This window comes from Mercenaria mercenaria, chromosome 3, assembly GCF_021730395.1.
Source record: "Mercenaria mercenaria strain notata chromosome 3, MADL_Memer_1, whole genome shotgun sequence".
NCBI lineage: Eukaryota > Metazoa > Mollusca > Bivalvia > Venerida > Veneridae > Mercenaria > Mercenaria mercenaria.
Genome location: NC_069363.1, coordinates 48,616,674 through 48,637,944, shown reverse-complemented (window position 1 = coordinate 48,637,944; position 21,271 = coordinate 48,616,674). Strand labels below are relative to the sequence as shown.

The 21,271-nt window shown below is 33.5% G+C and overlaps 3 protein-coding genes across 5 annotated transcripts in view; 2 read left to right on the top strand and 1 right to left on the bottom strand.

The window, feature by feature from the left end:
- LOC123524838 (uncharacterized) overlaps window positions 1–21,271 on the bottom strand; it is a 474,072-nt gene that overhangs the window by 171,928 nt on the left and 280,873 nt on the right. The window lies entirely within an intron of this gene.
- On the top strand, window positions 5,388–13,634 carry LOC123524797 (uncharacterized). Of its 2 annotated transcripts, none has more exons than XM_053538414.1 (10): window positions 5,388–5,543; window positions 6,686–6,835; window positions 7,355–7,558; window positions 7,987–8,184; window positions 8,565–8,795; window positions 9,923–10,138; window positions 11,013–11,156; window positions 12,242–12,376; window positions 12,984–13,121; window positions 13,500–13,634. In XM_053538414.1, the coding sequence occupies exons 1-9, from the start codon at window positions 5,474–5,476 to the stop codon at window positions 13,016–13,018; spliced, it is 1,383 nt and encodes a 460-aa protein (XP_053394389.1). In that variant the 5' UTR covers window positions 5,388–5,473; the 3' UTR covers window positions 13,019–13,121; window positions 13,500–13,634. The 2 variants fall into 2 exon arrangements, with proteins under 2 accessions (XP_053394389.1, XP_053394390.1); XM_053538415.1 differs by lacking the exon at window positions 5,388–5,543 and adding an exon at window positions 6,081–6,564.
- LOC123525776 (scavenger receptor class F member 1-like) lies at window positions 15,249–19,932 on the top strand. The gene is made up of 5 exons (XM_053538423.1): window positions 15,249–16,309; window positions 17,462–17,596; window positions 17,898–18,038; window positions 18,982–19,077; window positions 19,375–19,932. Exons 1-4 carry the CDS (start codon window positions 16,162–16,164, stop codon window positions 19,050–19,052), a joined length of 495 nt encoding a protein of 164 aa, XP_053394398.1. The 5' UTR covers window positions 15,249–16,161; the 3' UTR covers window positions 19,053–19,077; window positions 19,375–19,932.

Genomic DNA, 21,271 nt, shown 5'->3' with positions numbered 1-21,271 from the left:
TTAAAGCCAATGCTTAAGATACAGTTAAAGCACAGAAATTTCCTGTAAAGTAGTTAATATTTTTTTCATGTGGTGAAACAGAATGATGATTACACCAACAAAATATTGCTTGTTAATGTGGGAAAGTCTATTAATGAAATTAAACAATCGGTCAGAACAAAACCAGTGGTTCAGCTCTTATGGACAGTATTTAGTAATCTTTCATGAAATGCTTTAATCTTAGAGCACAATTATCTTTTTAATGGTCAATGTACTTTCAGACGAATGGTTAAGGTCGCTGACTTTGCATCACATGCCTCTCATCATGTTTGGTTCGAAACAGACCTTTTTTGATGCGAGTGGCTTGTGTTAGATAGATAGTTCTACCCTGGTGCCTGCTATTACCAGTTCAAGCTGTATAAGCCGCCATATGAGTGTGAGACATTGAAAGAAGTAAAGATGTTTAATTATTTACCAATATATAGTTTATTAGATTATTATGAAATTAATATGATTTTTAAAATCTTTTGACTATACTGGTTCTGGTTCAATTTAAAATACTTGTATCTTTATCAAATACATTTTAAATGTTCATAATGCCTTTGTTTATGTGACTGCCACACCTTTTGTAATTAACATGTGATATATTTAAGAAATAATATATCTCATCCAAGTGATTGGTCGTTGAATAAATCATTGTTTGGAGTTCCGATGCGCAGGAATTATATCACGAGGGCGCAGCCCGAGTGATATGATAATACGCATCTGAACGACAAAACAATGATTTATTCATTATTTATTTATATTAAGAGCAAATCACTAAATGAGATATATTATTTCGATTCTAACACGTTACAAAGGATTTTTAAGTACATCTTTGATGACATGCATTAATTATTAGCCCGTTTTCAATCGGTTTCTTTTCCAGTGCGCCGCTATGCCGTTTGACGCCATGACGTAATAATTGTGACGTCAGAACAGTGATTTGTTAATAGTTCACTGTTTTCTGCCTTCTTTGTTTAATAGGAAAATGAATCGGATCGTGTTAGAATGTGTTTTTTGTAATGAAGCCTTATGGAACTTTAAAGTGTCCAAAACTATTGTATGATAATTGACTGCAAAAGTGGTGATGTTATAACATTTATTTGTTGTTGTTTTTTCCACAGAACGACTGGCTACATAGACTGTACCACTACCAATTATAAGAAAATTAATTGATTTTATAAAAAAAAAGTAAATAATAAGTACTATAGTGTGCAGCTATAAATCATGAACAATTCAAATGAGATTTTACTAACTGGTAAAGGCAGAACTTGTTTTACGGTGATCTTGATGCTATGCCTCGGTTTCTATCTTGTTCCCAAGAAAGTACTTTTCATTTTGTCTCCCACCACCAATGGTGTGGAAGACATACTGATTTACTCCTGTCTGTGTGTCTGTGTGTCTGTCACAAAGCTTGTCCGCACTTAGACTAGCCACTAGACTGATAATAACTATATTTCAATGTTTTTCCCTTTTTTGACAAATTCAATTTCATAGAGACAAAAGCCAGTCTATTTTAGAGATTTTCACACAGGACTGATGTTGAAATTATCAGGATATTAGACATAGGATATAGACTGGCTCAGTTCGCTACATTCAATCGTAAAAATGTAAAAAGATATATCATGGTCTAGGAGCTAGTCTAGTCCGCACTCTAAGTCGAACATTTCTCATCCGATCTTCACCAAACTTGAACAAAATGTGCTCAGCCAAGTTCGATAACTAGCCAAATCGGCATAGGCTCTTCGGTATTATGGCCCTTGACCATAATTACTGAACCATTCATCCTAATCACCTAGACTCATAAAAATGCTGAACCATTCATTCTAAACCTTGCTCCAAAAACCATCCATCCTAATCATCTAGTCTCATAAAAAATACTGAACCATTCATTCTAAAACTTACTCCAAAAATTACTGAACCATTCATCCTAGTCAACCTATAATCACTAAACACTGAACCATTTATCCTGAAACTTACTCCTGAAGTGTACTTTTTTATTATTCAGATGTTTAGGCAGTTGTGGGAGACATGCGCTTTTCTCAAAAGCACCTCTAGTTGATAATGATTTCATAAAGTTAACATAGTGGCTTTAAGAACGGTTCTAATGGTAAAATAAATGCAAGAAACTCATATCATATTGTCCTTAATAATGAAAATAACTACACCATTTTGAAGTATGTTAAAGTTTAAAAAGTTTAACATCAGCTATTCAACAAACGTACTTCAGTTAAGGTGGTAAAGGCTTTTCTAAGAAAAAAATCAAACATTTGATTGGGAGTGATTTGAAACAGCTCTTGCTCAATTAATCTTGTTGCCGGTCAGTTTAGGGTGATTACTGACAGATAGTACTAATCGCTCTTTAAGACATTATGTATCCTCAGAATCGCATTTTAAAATTCTGTATAGATGAGCTTAGAGAGACAAGGCTTTTCTGAAAAATATTAGCCTCATTATGACAATTTGCAGATTACTTGATCTCAACAGACTTTGCAAGTCTCGGGTGATCGATGTTGGACCATTGTTCCCTCTTATTTCAACATATTGATTACGTGTTTGAAAGGTTTTAGTGTCAAAATACTATATATTATAATATTCAAGTCATTGATTGCAACAGATTCGTGCATGTCTAACCGAATTAGAAAAATATCTTATTGTGGTATTCCACTTTGGTGTAGACGTTTAGGATTTGTGATCTTATTTAAGATAGATTATGAGTCGCATGGGATCAGACGGTTAAGCGTTATATGCTCTTGATCTATCACCATGATTGTACATTACTTTGTAAACACTCTCACACAATGTGAATTTCTAAATGATCGTATTCAGGTTTTATTTGTTTATTTGTTTGTTTGTTTTTGGATAAACGCCGTTTTTCAACAGTATTTTAGTTATGTAACGTCGGGCTTTCTATGAATGTGGCTTTTCCTGTCGGACTTTTGTCCTTGATTGGTTTGCATATTCATGTTTTGAACTTTGAGTGTGATTCAATTAAGCTTACGTCCTTGAACTTTTTATTAAAAGCAATTGTACTCAGGTGATCGATGTAGGGTTATTGTGCCCTCTAATTTCAAGATAATGATTGCTGCATATGTGCATGCTTAACTGCATTAGAAAAAACACCTTATTGAGGTATTCCATTTAAGCGTAAACATGTATGATATGTGACAACAGATGACAAGGGAATACCATGATTAGTTCATAATACCCTCCCCCCCCCCCCCCCCCCCCCCCCCCCCCACCCACACACACACACTTTGTCTTTCCTTGTTTTTGTTTTCCGTCCGTCCGTGAGATTGCTTTCTGTCTATCATTCACATTCTTCAAACTAGGACACAGTGCATATGACTATTAGATTTGGTCAAGTTTGATTACGGGCTGAACCGGAAGATTTGGATAAATGTCTTTGATTTCTGAAATACTTTGAATTAAAAACTAAGCAAACTGTAGCGGGTTCATGTTTATACTATTTATATAACATGACATCAGAGTGTGCATGATAGTAGAATGTCGGTCAAGTTGATTACAAGCCAGATCTCTAAAAAGAAGTTTAAGTGTTATGTGTTCTTGATTAATCAGAACATACCGTATTTCATTATTTATCTATTTATCTTGATTGCTAACAATCTTAATATATTTGCATACTAGTATAAATATAACTTTTCGATTAATTTCGATTACGAGTCAGGCAGGAATATTAAGACCAGAATTTTATGTCCTTGATCTACAAAAAACAAATCACTAGGATTTCACTGTAGGATCATTTCTTCACTAATGCCAATAATATTTACTTAAGATGTGGATAACTATAGGATAGTACTGTAGTTTGAGACCTTAAGGTCTAGAGTTATGTTCCCTTGATTTATCAAACTGATGACAAGTTTAATCATGTTAACACTCTAGCCTAAAGGGCGTTTATTGACCCACCAATCTTAACTATATTTGAATATTATGTTAATACTTTGTACATGTAAGATCTTATTCAAGGTAGATTATAAGTCGCTTCGCTTTGTAAACACACTCATACAATGTGACTTTCTATATGATCGTTTTCAGATTTTAGGACATAATTTTCGGAAATAATACCCTTATAACTAAATTCATGTGAAGTACCTAATATGTGGTTGCTTTCTTTGAATGTGGCTTTTCCTGTTAGACTTTTGTCCTTTTTTGTTATGCGAATTCATGTCTGGATGTCTGCGTGTGATTTAGCTTCTGTCTCAGAAAATTTGAATTTAAACTTGTCATTTAAAGCAGTTTTATTCAGGTGATCGATGTAGGGGCCACTGTGTCCTCTTATTGTAACAAACTTATTGAGTGCTTGAAAGATTTCAGTGTCACTTGCCATGATTGTTAATTACCATGTCTGTCCATAAAATCTAACTAGCTACTATGATTTTTAAGCTAGACGTTTTTGGAATTTATTCACATGTTTGGTATAACAGGATAACAGGAAGAATTTTTACCACCAATGCTATTTACTCCTGCTACGCAGCACAATTTCTACAATGGTATTTTCCGAACAATTTTCTGGTAGTTGAACACATTTAAGATAAACTCAAATCAAATAAACGATCTGCATTTTAATTTACAATGTGTTCACAACATTACTTATGATATGAAATAAAACACTGCCTCAATCGGGAATCGATCCGACTTCAACTCAGCCCATAACATTTGAAGAAGAACTGTCTAATGATGGCACGGACCGAAGGACACAATTTTCAAGTCGATAGTAAATATCTCATTCGGTATATCGCATGTTACAGTAGAGGGATCGATCCCGATTTTCGTTGCTTCGCGCAGGATCGATTCCCTATCAATTTAAAGGTAGGCTTTGGAGTAAAAACAACACTGCTCATATTTGTACTGATGTGCAAGACGTTGCGGTTCGGACAAGTTATGTGAACGCTTATAAGGCACAAGGAAAAAGCGTATTCTTCCAAAAAATCCGAAGTCAGACGCTCTGGGCACGTGCCGGAAGTACACACATTTTTTAATTCATTAGTATACATCTCTGTCGGTATATCGAATGATACCGTAGAGCCCGATTTTCGTCGATTCCCTGTTACTTCATTATAGAAGTCTATTAACCGTTTATATACAATATACAGTTTGTATGTGCTTTTAGACTTTTAAATAAATAGCCATTTGTGATACGCTTTTTGCATGTTTTAGGAATAATCATAACAGAAATCTTTAATCGAGAATATTCGTAAATGTTTATATTTAACGCTTTTATAATTCATGGAATCCTTCGAAACAAATAATTCTATTTGAAAGAATTGTATTTTAAGAAGGAAAATGTCGTGTTGATAAAAATAACACGCGGTATTCCAAGTTATGGACCAGTATATAATACCCCGGGCGAGCTCCGTACGAGTAAGTTTTCAGTCGAATCTTGGCAAACTCGTACGGCTGGATCGCAACATTATTCGCAAAAGAAGGTCCAATGGAACAGACGCGCGTCGTTTTGAGTATTCTGGCGTTAGTGTCAAATCTATTGTCCGTTCAAAGTAATGGTATGTTCTTTTAACTATATCTTTTTTTTCTTTAAAAGGCAGAGAAGTGATCCTCTCATATTTATTGTATTATAAATTAAATTGATTTTGATATACGCAAATAGTTAAGCATTTTCAATACCTACACATATTTTATCGGTCATGAATAGGTCCTTTATTGTGGAGTGCTTTTAATTGAAGCAATAGCTAAAATGGCTTTATTCATTCGTCATTAATCGGAGCCCAATTGCAATTTGATATATTATACACTTATATTTCAATCTGATAAATTCTAAAACGCGTGCAATGATAGTTTATTCTACCGACATTGACATAGACGTGAACAATTCATAAAAATGCTTCGCTTAAGAAAACAATTGCAGTTAATGATACATTAACGGTCTGTAATTACAAAGTATGTAATTGATATAAAGATCAAATTAGTACTTGATTGAATAAAGTCGTTAAGATTTTATTGCAAATGATCTATAACTTGATATTATCCATAACAAAACATTCGCTCAGTCTGAACGTATACGATATACTGAATGTGCGAACTACAAAATTTATTAATGGGATATTCATTTGACAAAATAAACCCAGTTTAATTGGAAGTAAAATACTTTATCATTAAAACCGAAAAACGATAATTATACGGGAAACGGTTTCAGACATTTTGCAATAATTATGTTGCAAGTAAAGATCTTTAAGGGCGAATAAAATCTATGCTATGTACCTCTTAAATATGTTTTAATGTGTCATTAACTATAATTTAATATCAATTAAAATTGTGTGTATATGTGTGTTAGGCTGGATCAACGTTCAACGGAATATAAATAATGTATCGGACATTTATAGCTAGAATTTCAGATTCAGTTTTTGTGAGGAGAGACGAAGAAAACTCGATAATTAAGTAACGTTTGTGGTGTAAGATTTATTAAGCTGAAATGAAATGAGGTAGAGGAGAATACTACAGGATCGACATACCGACACTTGATAAAGATTGTTATACCTTTTCTCCCTTTTTAGGTTGGGGATAGACGTAAGAGTATTGCTTTGTAGATCTCATATATATTAATCATGTTATTAGAATTGCAGGGTTTAGTGCATGGCAATTCCACAGGCATAGTATCATGCAAACCATGTTTATTTTCCAACTTTAGATTGCGATAATGTATTTCCTGGCGTACCAACCTTCGGACTAAACTGTCAGCATAGATGTCATTGTTATAATGATGACAAATGCAGCGAATCAAGAGGTTGTACAAACGGAAGATGCAATCTCGGATGGATGGGACCACTTTGTCAATATCGTAAGTTTTTTTCTCAGAGTTTTGTTGTGTCAATGTCTGAAAATCTACAATTATTTTAATTGTGAATTGCTTTTAATTATCTATCAATACATAAAATTTGTAATAACAATTCACCTTTAATTTGGTGGGAAACTTCATCAGAGACAGACTTTTTATGAAAATGCGCAACATGTTTTACTTTGGTCTATATGACAAATCAGTTTGTAACGTTAAACGTTAATATCTAGATAAACGAATATTTATGCAAGCATACAACGTTAGAGACTAAAAAAAGCAAAAAAGCTGACTTTGACCTTTGCGCTAGGGTCCGTGAATTGAGGAAGACATATTGTCTTTATATTTTGTCCCAAGTTATTTAACCTGCAAATGTGACCTTTAGCTTTAAGCTTTGTGTTTGGATTTTGTGATTGGCAAACTAACCCATTTGTTTTGGCTCATTTGTGCCAAGATATACAAAAATCTTTGATGGATGGTAGAGTTATGAGACAGAAAGGAAACAAATCCTGTTGTATACCGTAGGTAATATTGCAAAAGAGTTCAAGGAGACAGCACAAGAAGGAGAAAATTTTATTCAACATTCAGACCTTGCAGTTGATGGCAATCTACAAACCTGCAGTGAAACAAACCTGGCCCAATCTGATGGTCAACAAGCTTGGAGAGTTCAGTTAAACAGGCCATATCGTGTTGTGGGAGTGAAAATTCATATATTGATCAACGATCTGGGTATTGATTACTTTTTGTTCAAATGTTTTATTATATTTCATTGATTATAACTTACAAACGTGTAACTTGTAGTAGATTTTTATGTGCTGAAGGTAAGATTTAAGAATACGTTTTGACCAAACACATTCCAGTACATGCAGTGTTATTGTAAATATGGATAATTCAAAAGTACACGGCAATGAAACCAGCTTGACATAAAAATGGTTTCTGGCAACGATGAGTATAAAGTGACTGGTTACATTGGCAGACGATATAATAACAGACATTATCCTGTTCCTATACCACCTTCGTATTAATTAAAAGAAAAAATACGGCAAATATCATCGATGCTGACTTAGGGTATAAAGAACCTATTTGAGAGCTAATCATTAGACTGTATTTGATTCATAATATCGTAATAGATATATAATTAAATCAATTTGTTTCAGAAAATTTCGCAAACTTCCGGATAGAGACAGGGCCTACAAGTTTGAGTTTTCCAAATTTATGTTATGAACAGCAAAATAAACCAGCCACCTCCGAGATCGAAATAATTTGTTTAGAGCCGGTTGAAACACAGAACATCAGAATTACCCAGTTGTTAGAAAATGTTCCGTTGCGAATCTGCGAATTTGAGATATATGGAGGTAAAGTGCCAGTTTAAATAGTTATTTGTGTTATATACTTATCAGGCAAAGTGTGCTTGACATTATTACATTTGTGAAGTAACTATTGTTAAATCGATAATCATCATAAAACGTATAGCCGTATTGTTTCAAATACTAAAATGACTTTTTTGTGTATATTAACATATATCATAACAGTATTTTTTTTCAATTCTGTGAGCTAAATAATAACATGTGATTGATTGCAAATTGGTACACTTTTCCCAAAGGAAATCCATGTCATTTTACAAACATGTATAGTCATACATACTCAGATATCAGTTGCATTGCATACCGCACAAACTCATAATGTATATAGACTTCTGAGTAAACATTTCAAATAAGAGTTTTAACGTTACCAGGAAGAGAGATTGCATTTAACATGCCGACAAACCAATCGACAGATTACGGAAATTGGTTGTCTTCCCGAGCCGTCGATGGTAGATATCCTGATGAAGGTGAAGAACTGATTATTGAAGCGAACACATGTTCGAGAACAGACGGACTAGAAAACAATCCGTGGCTGTACATTGACCTGCAACAAGACTTTAAGATACAAGATATGAGCTTCTATGGTCGACATACAACATTAGGTATATATATCTCAACTTTAAATACTGGTATAATGTAATCTGGATTAATGAAACCGCCATTATTGAAATGATAAGATAATGCACATTCGATGACACGTTATTTGATACTCGTATTAAGGTATTGGACCCGTAATAGAGTATCTTCTTTTTGAAGAGTATTCAGTTCCTACCATAACCCTACTTTGACTGCAATTTTCAGGGGACGCAGGTTCAAACCCCACTGGGACCAAATTTTTTTTCCCCATGTTTTCCTTTTTTTCTAGTAAGATTTTACTTTTTTCAAGACTAATTATGGATGAATTGTACAAAAGTGGAAAATTTTCATTTTATAAGCGATTTTTTGCTGTTCAATGTGAATTTACCTCTTAATCAGGAGGGGCAGAGTTAGACATCTTTAAAAATATTGAGTTACGTGCGGTAAAAGTTCTTTATTTTGCCTTCATTCTTTAGATTACATATTGTGGAAGAAATGCAGGAAGGTTTTACTATTGCCCCAAGGTTATTTTTGAATGAAGTGAGCAAAACTCAAAACAGACCCACCGGATTCGACCTTAATTTTTCAATGTTGGAGTTAGAATTCTGTCTCTGAGTTATTAAATCTGTTTACTTGAGGCACCCTAGACAAAAATAATTTTTAAAGTTTTATTTTGTGTTTTATAATTGTTTAACAATAGTTTGATGTTTCTTTTATCAAAATTAATGTTGTAATGAATTCTCTGCGAACGTTTTAGATAGTGGCCATCATATTGAATTTTGTCTCTTCCTGAGCGTGAGGAAATACCATAAATTATACAAAATTTACAAAAAACGGCACGGTAAAAGTTGTTTAAAATTTGCAACACAGTGTGAAACATGGTCAACTTTAAGAATATACCAAGCAAATGCCATTTATAAAACATTTCTATTAGGGGTCCAATACCTTAAGTATAACATTTACATCCTGTGAGATGTAATTGAAGATGTGTGTATATATTAACTGAATAATGCATATGGTATAATTTCTGTGTCCAACACATATGTAGCCGGTTCGTGAAAACTACATTTATATGTCCTACTTGGATCAATATCTTATATATAAAATAACATTCCAGAAAACTTGTTCACTTATTATTGATATTTTATATCAGAACAATCTAAGGGTTTCTACATATCAGTTGGTGAGGTTGCACATAGCGGAATAACTATTTTCCAAGATACTGTTGACGGTACGACCAATCCTGCCCACTATAGTCCCCGTACCACAGAGCTAACTACTGAATATGTAGCAAAGGTCGTACAAATTGGTATACAACCATACAGTGGAACAGCTACATTGTCAGTATGTGAAATGCATATATTTGCAGGTAAGATATATCATATATTTGACACATAAGAGCATAAAACAAATTAAAGTTTTCGCTCAGCCTTAAAACAGCATTGCAACTGGTACATTCTATACCTTTGATTGCACTTTTCATAAATACATTTTAACGCAACACGTATTTTATTTAAGCAAGGTTTTACATAGTGCCTAAGAGTTTATAATCTTTGCTATCCTAGCATTTAGCATTGGTGCATTCTGTTTGGCTGAACCATAACAAAAGCGTCGAATGTCACAGGGTGAGAAAATTGTGCAGTCAGTCCGGGACTCGAACCCGGGACCCTTCGCTTACAGTGCGAGTGCTCTACTGACTGAGCTAACTGGCTGCCTGACACATATTCTCCCCTTACTTGACCAAGTCCGTACCGTGACATATGATACCTCTCAAATCACGAGGACGCAGTCATGATGTGGTCGTCATCAGAATTGTAAACATGAAAAACCCAGGCTAAATATAGATTTTTTAAACTTCTACTTTCACTTTCAAAATGTTGAAAGCAAGGCTCTGATTGGCTAGCGGAATGGTCGTCAGAACAAGTCTATCAATAGCACGTCTTCAGATCCAAAGCGTAGCGTTAATTGGAGATGTACATTATTCAGATTGCATTCTGTCTTACCAAATGACCTTTTTGAAGATATTGTTAAATACCATCAACATACCTCGTTCCACATCAGTCGAATTTTCCAGCAAACACTTGAATGATTACTTAATGGATTAGAAGAATAGCTTAAATATGCAGACTGTTTAGTGTAAAGTTTATAATAATGCTTCGTGGGGATTTGTCTTAATCTTTATCCTTTGTTTTAAACTTAAACTAAAACTAAAAAAATGATGAAATAAACGTGGTATTCTTTAGATTGTGTTGTGAATAAATGTGGGTGGAATTGTGAAAAGAATTGTTACTGTGATGGAGAAGTAACAGGGAAAATGAAAATAGACGGTATTTGTCCATATGGGTGTTCTGGAAGATGGACGGGACAAAATGGTGCATGCGATATTGGTAAGGTTGAGTTTGATTAGTTAGAAATTGTCATAAAAAGAAAATACTATTAAACAGAGGATAATGCATGCGTGTCTTTTCATATCTAAATACCGAGCATTTTATCAATTTCATTTAAGGTTTAGGAGAATATCATCAAAACACAGAAATATTTGATAAAAGAACAACACCTTTACCAACAATCTACCTTACCATTACATGTTCTGCTGTACTGTGTCCCATATGATAGATACTTAAAATATTCTGAAAAAGTTATACCCCTCCCCACCCCCGCCACCCCACCCCCTTTAAAAATGAATGTCATTTGTAAAGAAATAAAAATAAACAATTGATAAAATGTACGTTCCACCTAGTTATGTGAAATTTCAGCACTGGGACATTATTGCAAATTTATCAAAACGAAGACATGTAACAATTCTTTGAAAATGGTGAGTTTTTAAATGCCTTGAACTGTCCGAAAGCATGACCCCTTTATGCAATCCTTTTCCGTAAGTCAATGTATATATCAGTATAATGACAATTGTTTTGTAGAGTAATATATATGTTTTATATGCTGTTCAATTTTCATGTGAAACAACCCATTCTTTCTATGATCTGGTGTTGTTTGATTTTTTTGTCTCAACATGTGAGCTTGTCCTGCTGAAACATAAAAAATTCTTCTTTCTTTACTGTTATAGCCTGGTCATTTCGACCAAAGCCAAATATGCGATAAAGTTTGTTATCCTTACACTTCAGTGTGCATCTCCAGTCACCTATTGACTGGTCTTTCGGATCGAGTAGTCCAAAGTTTCTGAATAATACAATTCCGCTAAAGCCGGTGCTAGGACGTGAGGATTGCTGCACATTATATTACTTTACTTTTCATGAACAGACTTATCAAACCTAGTCTGCTATTAGTTTGCTTGGTCATGTTTTATGTTAAAAAAGATTTCATTGGATAAAATCCCTTGCTTTATATAGAGTAATGCGATACTACTATGGTGATTTTTACAAACCATACACCTTGATTTTAAATAAATATATATTAACATTATATAATTTTCTCAGAGCAGATTTACACAATGTTCACTTTGTTACAATAACAGAATGTGGTGAAACCGAATGGGGTGAAATGTGCAAACGCAAATGCGGAAACTGCTTGAAATTTCCTTGTGATCTGAAAACTGGACAGTGTGGCGGTGGTTGCAGTGGACCCTGGCTTCCACCGCTCTGCACACAGGGTAAGCAATAACGCTCTTTCTGCAATACGTTTTAATTCCTTTTTTAAGTAATTCGGAATACAGTTATGAAATTAATAATGAATTCTGTCTAGAGTTGATTATTAGATAATATCAAAACGATATAACTTGCATTCCAAACATGAAGTTCTGGATTTCAAGTATGAATGTTAAATCCCCTAACCTTCGATTTTTTTGGACTATTGTAAGTTTGTCCAATGACTTTTTATTGATTACAATAACATTGTTTATCAAAACACTCATACTTCTCCTTTCCATTTGGATCGTTACCGTATAAATTTACCTACCGATTGGATACACATCTATTCCACATATAAGAATACGCAGTAGAGCTTGCCTTTAAAGCAAGGATAAATGCCGACTTCAAAGACCATAGCCACCGCTAACAGTAACCATTTAACAGTATACCGGTATAATAAGATCGCATTGAAATAAAATGTAGGAGTTATTTTAAACCTCTTTAAGTCTTGCTTACCGTCTTACCTTCGTCTTTTCTTTATACTGAAGTAAGTATTGTAGTGTGTCTAGTTTGTAAAACAGCTTAAGTTGTGATTATGCATCCAAGTAGATGTAATTGTGGTATTTATAGCGTGTGAAGCGGGCACGTATGGCACAAACTGTTAGAAAAGATGTGGTCATTGCAATCATGGAAATACCTGTGACATTGGGACTGGCTTTTGTCTTCAAGGTTGTGACCCAGGATGGCAGGGTGATCGTTGTGACAAAGGTTTGTCAAGCAATATATATTGTTATTGTAATAGTAATTCAATGTATTTTATATTCAATAGTAAATGTAACACGTTCCAAACAAGTCTAAAAGTTAATAGTCAACAGTTAAAAAGGTTATGAATAAAATAAGTTTTCCTATTGGTCGAAGTAAACATATTGGTATGAGATGATTACCTTGGGTGACATTATCTTTTAAAATTAACAGTTACGCACATTGCATAGCAATAATTAGCGACTGCATAGACCTACTTTCTGTATCTCGTTAAAGCCTTTGCCACAAATCTGAAGGAATGACCTTTTGATAGTCAACAAACATATACATTTATCAATTTATTTAATAGTTTTCTTTTCAATTATTGTGGTTTTAAAACTATAGAATGTCCGTCACAACGTTTCGGAGCAGACTGTAAACAACGATGTTACTGCTATGACGGTGTAGATTGTAGTAAGGATTTAGGAAAATGCCCAGGTGACTGTGCCCCAGGATATAATGGCATTCATTGTGATAATGGTAACTAGTTGTTCTTATTGCCATTTGTTTTTAGCAGTCATAGTTTCCCTACTAATTCTTATTAGCTTTTGATACTTTTTTCAAAACATAATGCATATCATTGGATTTGATGAAGTAAATACGGTCCATTTGTTTTGAGCACGTCAATACATTTTATACGACTAAGTAATTCTTATTAACATCTAAGAACTTTTATTTTTAAGCATAATGTAGATCATTTATTTAAATGAAGTAAATAATATAATGGTGTTGTTGTTAATGGAAATACATAATATGGTTTTGCATATTTTCTTTTCGATAGTATGTCCGTATGGTCGCTATGGACTTACGTGTGCGCACGCGTGTGGGAAATGCCGCAATGACCAGACATGTGACCACATAAATGGGAGATGTAAGGATGGATGCAAACCAGGATATGAAGGGGCACTCTGCAAACATGGTTTGAACAACAAAAATATATAGATATATGTAGAAAAATATATGATTAACTGAATATACAATCAAATAAATATAAACGTGGAAGTGATATGATTTACTACAGATACAATCAAATCTTCACATATGATAGACTTTGTCGTATGTTTTGTAATAGCTCGATATCTGTTTCATTATTTTTCAACGAAAACACAAAACAGTTGTTTACTTTATATGCATGTCACCTTTGATTTTTAAAATGTCTTTTCTCTTTTGCAAAAGGCAACATTTGAATGGCTCACAAAACCTGACATATTCTTTATTTTAGAATACAATCTGGTTGAACGTATAAAGGAAAATGTAGTTACCAGAATGTCATCAGTTGCAACTGGTTGGGACGGAAAGAGAGCAATTGACGGCGATATTGGCCCGGACCCTAATACGTGTCAATGCTGCAGTTCTACAGAAAACGAAGCTGTATCTTGGTGGAATATCGACTTAGGAAAACAGTATCCAATGAAATCAGTTGAAGTTTACGCAAGAAACAATGGTTTGTGTTGTATGAAATTTTGATTTTAAAGATTAATATATATGTCTGTGTCGTTGTCGGGTTATTCCCTTACTTTTGATCTGTTAGACTATCAAAGATTCTGTGCAATGCTGGTGTAACTCGAATAAAATAAACAAAAAATGGAGACACGACTAATTAAACTTACGACAAGTGGTCAGTTTCATTTTGTACATAACATATTTCAAAGCAGTCTTTTTTTCTATTCATATTTCCTTTCCTTTAGTAAGTAAAGCTTCTATATTGTTTAAATTATTTCAATATAACCTTTGACAAAGTTAAGATATCACGACTCTTACATTTCAGAGAGGGTTTTTCAACAAACGCAAGGCTTCAACCTGACGTTGAAAAATTCAACGCGCGAACCTGGAATCGTAGTACATGCCAATAGACAGATTGCAGACACTGAACCCGTGATTATTGATATACCGAACGTTCCAGCGCAAATTATTGAAATACGAAGAATTGGAAAACTCACAATTTGCGAAATAATGGCAAATAATAAATATTTAAAGAACCACTTACTTAACTTGCGAATCCCAGGCACTAGTTAAAATTACCTGAAAGAAACACTTTAGTTTGCTACAAAATCTTGTTTGTATCAATTTCTATTTATAGCAAGACAAATAACAAATACTGAATAATAGTTCAATATTAAAATTGATTCTTCTACAATGCAGACATCTCTAAAATAACAGCAAACTATGATAATTTCGGGATTGTTTTCTTCTGCTGAACCCGGGGCTACGGGGCGTAGGTGGTAGCTTGCATTTCCATTACCGTCTATGAACAGGCTCATTCAAACCGAACCAGCAATAATTTCGTTTATGTCATGTTGAGCGACCTGTGGTGATTCACTTTTTGTATTTCACTAACACAACAGCTTTGTTTGTGCCGTGTGGCGGCTGTAAAACCTCTCCCCGTACCTTCAATCAGAGCTGTTATATTTCAATCTCTTCAGAACGTTCAGCTTTTAGCTTTAACATTTCGACTTGGGTGTTTCCAATACTCCCGTTTAAACAGCCCTTTGGGTGCTTTTTAATTTTGTCTTTGTGTGCAGTTTCTGTGATATGCATGCTCCATTACCTCAGATCCCTTCTCTAAATTCTAGTTTGTTTTGATCATTTTTTCCTCGTTTAGGGCAAAGTCATTATTTTAACTGGGGACCACACGCCGCTTTTCATGGAATTGCACTCTGTATATCATTGAAGGTTCCATGCGTACCGCCGTATGAATACATCTGCGGATATCGTTAAATCATATTATGGTACATATAACATGTGTAAATGTTGGGTTCTGCTCAACCTATGGCTAGAGGATGTGGACAGTTGCTTGCATTTCCACCACCGTCCATGAACAGGTTCAATCAAAACGATCCCACAAAATTTTCGTTTATTTCATGTTGGGCAATCTGTGGGGATCCACTTTTTCTATTCTATGTTCTATAACTTTACTAGAGGAACTAGGTCATTTCCTCGATAGAAAAAATGAAAACAACAATGCTGCTAATTCATTTAACAATAGTGAAATAACTTACGTCTTGTTATGAGTACAGACTGCTCAACTGGTCGTTACGGTGAGGAATGTGAGTTGTTCTGCCATTGTGCTGACGGAAAACCTTGCGACAGGAGTACCGGAATATGTGCTACACCAGTGTGTGATGTTGGTTGGACGGGTAAAGCCTGCAACACAGGTAAGTCTTTTATTCAATATAGAGCTTACCTTCAGTCATTATTTGATTTATTGTTTTATAATCATGATTCAGCTAGTTGCGCTAAAGTATATGGGCAAATATATTCAATTAAGAACATTTTCCTCCGTTGTGTTACCTATATAGAAAAGTGATAGCAACATTCTTTGGTCCCTGTTTTAGTTAAAAGACTTTTTCCCCAGAGAAATAAGATAAAGTCACACTTTTAATTTCCCCTAAATTTTCATTTATTTCATTTGTATGTATTTTACAGCGAAAACACAAAACTAAAAAAATATACACAATGAACTTTATTAGCGTAATACTGAAATTACATTTTTGTACATTAAGGTAGTTCTGCACGTTTGATATACCGGAAGTGATGGCGTAAGGTCATTTTTCCGGAAAACGTAGAATAAAGACTGGATTCGGAGTAGGGGAACGAAAATCATTTTATGAATTAATCGCAACCTGTGAATAAATTTATTCTATGGCACTGTTGCTTTATTTCTAAAGTCAAAATATGATATTTAAACTTATCACACGTTAAATAATTCAAAATACTGCCTTAACATTAGCGTGAAATGTCCAGTTTACTTTTATCATGGTCAAATATCTCAAAAATAAGCGCACGGACCTATACATGTTATTTAATCATATTATAGGCCATGCCTTTATTTACAACTGTGAAAAGTTTCATCAAAATCTACATTGTACGCGAAAATGATTTGAACGTTCTGATAATAATGTCCTAAAATTAGCTGAATTATTAGGTTCACTTTAATCATGGTCAAATACCTGAAAAATAAGCACACGGACCTATACATTTCGTTGTTTCATAACATTATAGGCGATATGTTTATTTACAACTGTAGAAAGTTCCATCAAAATCTACATTGTACGCTAAAATGTTTTGAAAGTTATGATTTTCCCATAGACTCCCATTATGAAATAATGCGCGATGTCCCTATTTTTCAAATCAGTCTAGCAAAAAATCAAGCGCACGACCCTTTTATTTTTTTGCTGAATTTTCTAGGTATATTCTTAAGTTTTGAAAAATCAGAGTTTAATCAAATTCTATATTGTAGAAATAATTTCGATACAAACGTTCAGACCTACCTTAAATAGTTATCTATTAGGTTTTGTTCATTTCAGAATGTCCCGAAGGACATTACGGTCAACACTGTGCTCTGAGATGCGGCAGTTGTAAACTCAATACATGTCACCCTGAAACGGGAGTGTGTGAAGAGGGATGCTCTGAAGGTTTTACTGGGTGTTTCTGTTCACAGGGTGGGCATCTTTTGACGGAATCTCTGATTGTCCAGTTTACTTGTTTATGACAGTATTGTACTGATGAATATGTTGACTGTACCATTAAGTAACTTTTCTATAGAAAACAAAACCATCGAATAAGGCTTATTTGACTCTTGTGAGGTCAAAGTTTCTAATTTGCTAAAGACGAATTCAAAATTGTAAACACAAGTGAAAATATGAAGAAAAGATTTGCTTTTAATAAATTAAAAGTTAAATTATGATAATTGAAAAAACACTTCCACTTTAATGATGATAATTGTTTGTATATCTGTATCAGAATGTCGAGCCGGCTACTTTGGAATAGATTGTTCTAGTAAATGCGGAAACTGCAAACAGGGTGAACTATGTGACAGAATCACCGGAGTTTGCTACAATGGTTGTGAAACTGGCTATACTGAACCCAGATGTAAAGATCAAAGTAAGTCAAATATTTCATTTTTAAAACAATAAACTTAAGTCAGACTTTAAAAAAGTAAGTGAAAAATATTCTAGTGGCCGCAATGTTTACATAAAGTCACAATTTTAAATCATAAAAGGCGATATTGATATCGTAAAAAAAATGCAAAAACGCACGCTATACTGATACTGCGTTTCTGCGCCATGCCTTAGCAACGTATTATCGCGCAATCCAATCTTATATCCCGTCATTATTAAGTTATCTATATATCTCATTCTTTTCGCAATATATTCTAATCGGAACTTGTGGAGCCACCTCGATAACTTTGGCAATATCTTCTTATTTCTAATAGTACAGTTATGAAATTTCTCGTGCATTTTGCAAAGTTTTGTTTGTTTAAGAAAATGTGTAAATTGTAACAAAATCGAATAGTGCTGAGATACAGTTTATTCATTTTACCATTTCTATCCGCTTTAAAAAGTCACACAAATGTTTAAACCAAATTTAAATTGATTTCCAAGATATGACGGGATAAATAAGTAACTTTCTTTTGTCATGATTTTCCTGCCTTACAACGTACCTTGTTAGTTTGTAATATCTAGACATGTATGCCTATTTTTGTGACTTTTTAGAATCGGAATATATATAAATTATTAATAGGATTTCATTTTATTACTCAATCTAATAAAATGTTAATGACTTATAAAATTTAATTATAATTAGTATATTTCAAAACACTTTTGTCTCTACATGCCTTCCTTATTTACTCTTATTTACTACACTTAAAAATTAAGGGCTGGGGTAAACAAAAAGGTGAAGACAAAAGATCATAAAAATATCTTTTAATGGTACTCCTCTCTTCAAAACAGTCAAGAAGTTTCACCAAAAAAAATTGTAAATAGAGTTTAGGGATAAGGATCATGTTTACCCTCCAATTATGTAGAAAAACACATTGTTTTTACAGGCACAAGCAGCTCCGCAGTAACGGTCTTCTCTGTGTCTAGCCTGATTTGGTCGCTTTTACTTTTTCTATGACACTGAAGACATTGTTCACGTTAAAGTGAGTATCCTGCACATTGTAATGCTTTAGGATAATTACTTTATTTTGACATAATAATAATAAAATACATATGATATACATGTAAGGTTTGAATCTATTCTCAATAAATGATATACTTACCTTTGCAAAAAAGTTCATACTACGACATATTGTACAAAATATTTCTAAAAACACTACCTTGAATAAAACTGCTACGTGTTGCAAAATATACAACTAATGATTTTATATTAATGTCTTTCAATGAACACTTTGTTGTGCCTGTATTTTTCAGTAAAGTCAAGTCCTCTTAAATTTCAGACTTCTTCATAAAAGTATTGACAAAGACCACTCTATCAAATTGCTTTGAAAATACTTCAGTGATTTGTTCAAGACTTGATATCTTGCCAACTAGAAACAAAGAGTTGAAATACAAATGGTAAATGTTTACCATGCTATGTGTGGAAACTTGTATAGTACACATACATAAATATGCATTACTGTTTTATTAAAAATGTATTTTGTAAAAACTGTGACATCTAATTACATTTGTAACCTTTACGTCCAAGATCTTATGTAATAATGATACTTCACATTCCCCGTTGAACATATTTTCATATCGTATATGACCGCGATGTGACTTCATGGAGTGTACATTTTATTATATGTGTAGCTTAAAATCCGAATGTTGAATGATGGGTTTACATAATATTGCTGCTACATGTTTTAAGTATATATAGATTATGTTCATTTTTATTTCTGCTAGATGGGAATTGTAGAATGTTATTTATATGTACTTGTGTCCCTTATTTTGTTTTTTGATATAAGGCATGTGTATTTATCACAGTGTTACAATATTAAACCTTGTAATGTGCGTTACTTACCACTTTTGTATGTAAATAATGTTTATTTTATATCCTATAAAACATAAATGCAACAAGCAAATTCAGTGGCTTTATATCCCCCGCCGAATAAGTCACTTTGTTAATGAGGGAGTATATTTTGAAAGGTATTTCATTCCCTAATATACACAAGGTATGTACGAAGGGATGGTGCAGAGGTTTGTTGGTTCCTGTTTTTCATAAAATCAAGGGGAAAAACTTTGCTGTATAGTACCCTTTATTTTTCATGAAGATCGATTAATTGATAACTTTGTTTTGTGGAAATTTATTAATTTCAACACAATTAAAGGGCAATAACTGTGCCGTTAGTGAAAAGATTCATGGATTGTAAAAAAATGAACGGGAAATCATTCTGGTTAAATAAGTGAGCCTGGTGAAAATCCATGTGCATCACTGTCCTATAGTGATCTTTATTTGCATTAAGTTTTATGAAAATCCCTTAATAGGTTACTTAGATACAATCAGAAATCCCTATTATTGACCAAATGAAGGAGAAAAGTTCTGCTTTTACTGGGTAAAGGGAAATAGTACTATATATGTAAGCAAACGCCATGAGCTAATTCATACTTATGCGGTGATTTTATCTGAAACACTTTCTGAATTATAGGCATCTTTAGTTTTGAGTTTTTTTATAAATAAATTAAGGGAATAACGCTGTATTTAAGGCGGATGATACTATGTATGAGCAAAAGGCATGTGCAAATTAATAAATGTGTGAGATTTGATGATTCTAGTATTTTCAAGTTCGGACGGACAACGCCAAAACAATACAGCGGGGGATAACAAACTATCTTTAAACTAAATAAATTCCATTAATTTACCTTGAAGTTATATTTCACCAATGGCTATTGTTCAGCACCCATCAAAGCCCAGTTGAAATGATCATTACAAGTTCAGGTGAAATTCCCATTTATTTATATATAAAGCTGAATTGTATACCCAAGAAATAGGGGGGAGATGGATTAAATGAGTTTGCATTTCAGGTATCTGTTGAAGTACTTACATTTTCTAATTTCAATTCTATCTTTACAACATTTTACTTCTTTATCACATTGAGGTACTACCCAGTCTAGCAAGTCAAATGCAGCTTTAAACTAAGAAAGGTTCTTCCCATTTACCAAGAACAAAAACAAGATCCCAATCTGGCATGTCATACAGCTTTTGATTGACATTCAGATGCAAATATATTTGATTTCTTGTAAATTATCAGTCTATTTGTTTTCTTTCAAACACATGTTTATATAAATGATGTACGTGTTAAGACTATGCGGAAACTATTATAGGTATTCGTATGGTTGGATGGTAAGTCATTCAGG

What these genes read in the sequence shown, in the direction of transcription:
- LOC123524797 (XM_053538414.1), top strand. Translation starts at nt 5,474, where the DNA reads ATGGAACAGACGCGCGTCGTTTTGAGTATTCTGGCGTTAGTGTCAAAT. An exon ending in CGAATTTGAGATATATGGAG is followed by an intron (nt 8,185 to 8,564) that starts GTAAAGTGCCAG and finishes TAACGTTACCAG; the next exon opens with GAAGAGAGATTGCATTTAAC. An exon ending in AAATGGTGCATGCGATATTG is followed by an intron (nt 11,157 to 12,241) that starts GTAAGGTTGAGT and finishes TTACAATAACAG; the next exon opens with AATGTGGTGAAACCGAATGG.
- LOC123525776 (XM_053538423.1), top strand. Translation starts at nt 16,162, where the DNA reads ATGAGTACAGACTGCTCAACTGGTCGTTACGGTGAGGAATGTGAGTTG. An exon ending in GGGTAAAGCCTGCAACACAG is followed by an intron (nt 16,310 to 17,461) that starts GTAAGTCTTTTA and finishes TGTTCATTTCAG; the next exon opens with AATGTCCCGAAGGACATTAC. An exon ending in TGGGTGTTTCTGTTCACAGG is followed by an intron (nt 17,597 to 17,897) that starts GTGGGCATCTTT and finishes TATCTGTATCAG; the next exon opens with AATGTCGAGCCGGCTACTTT.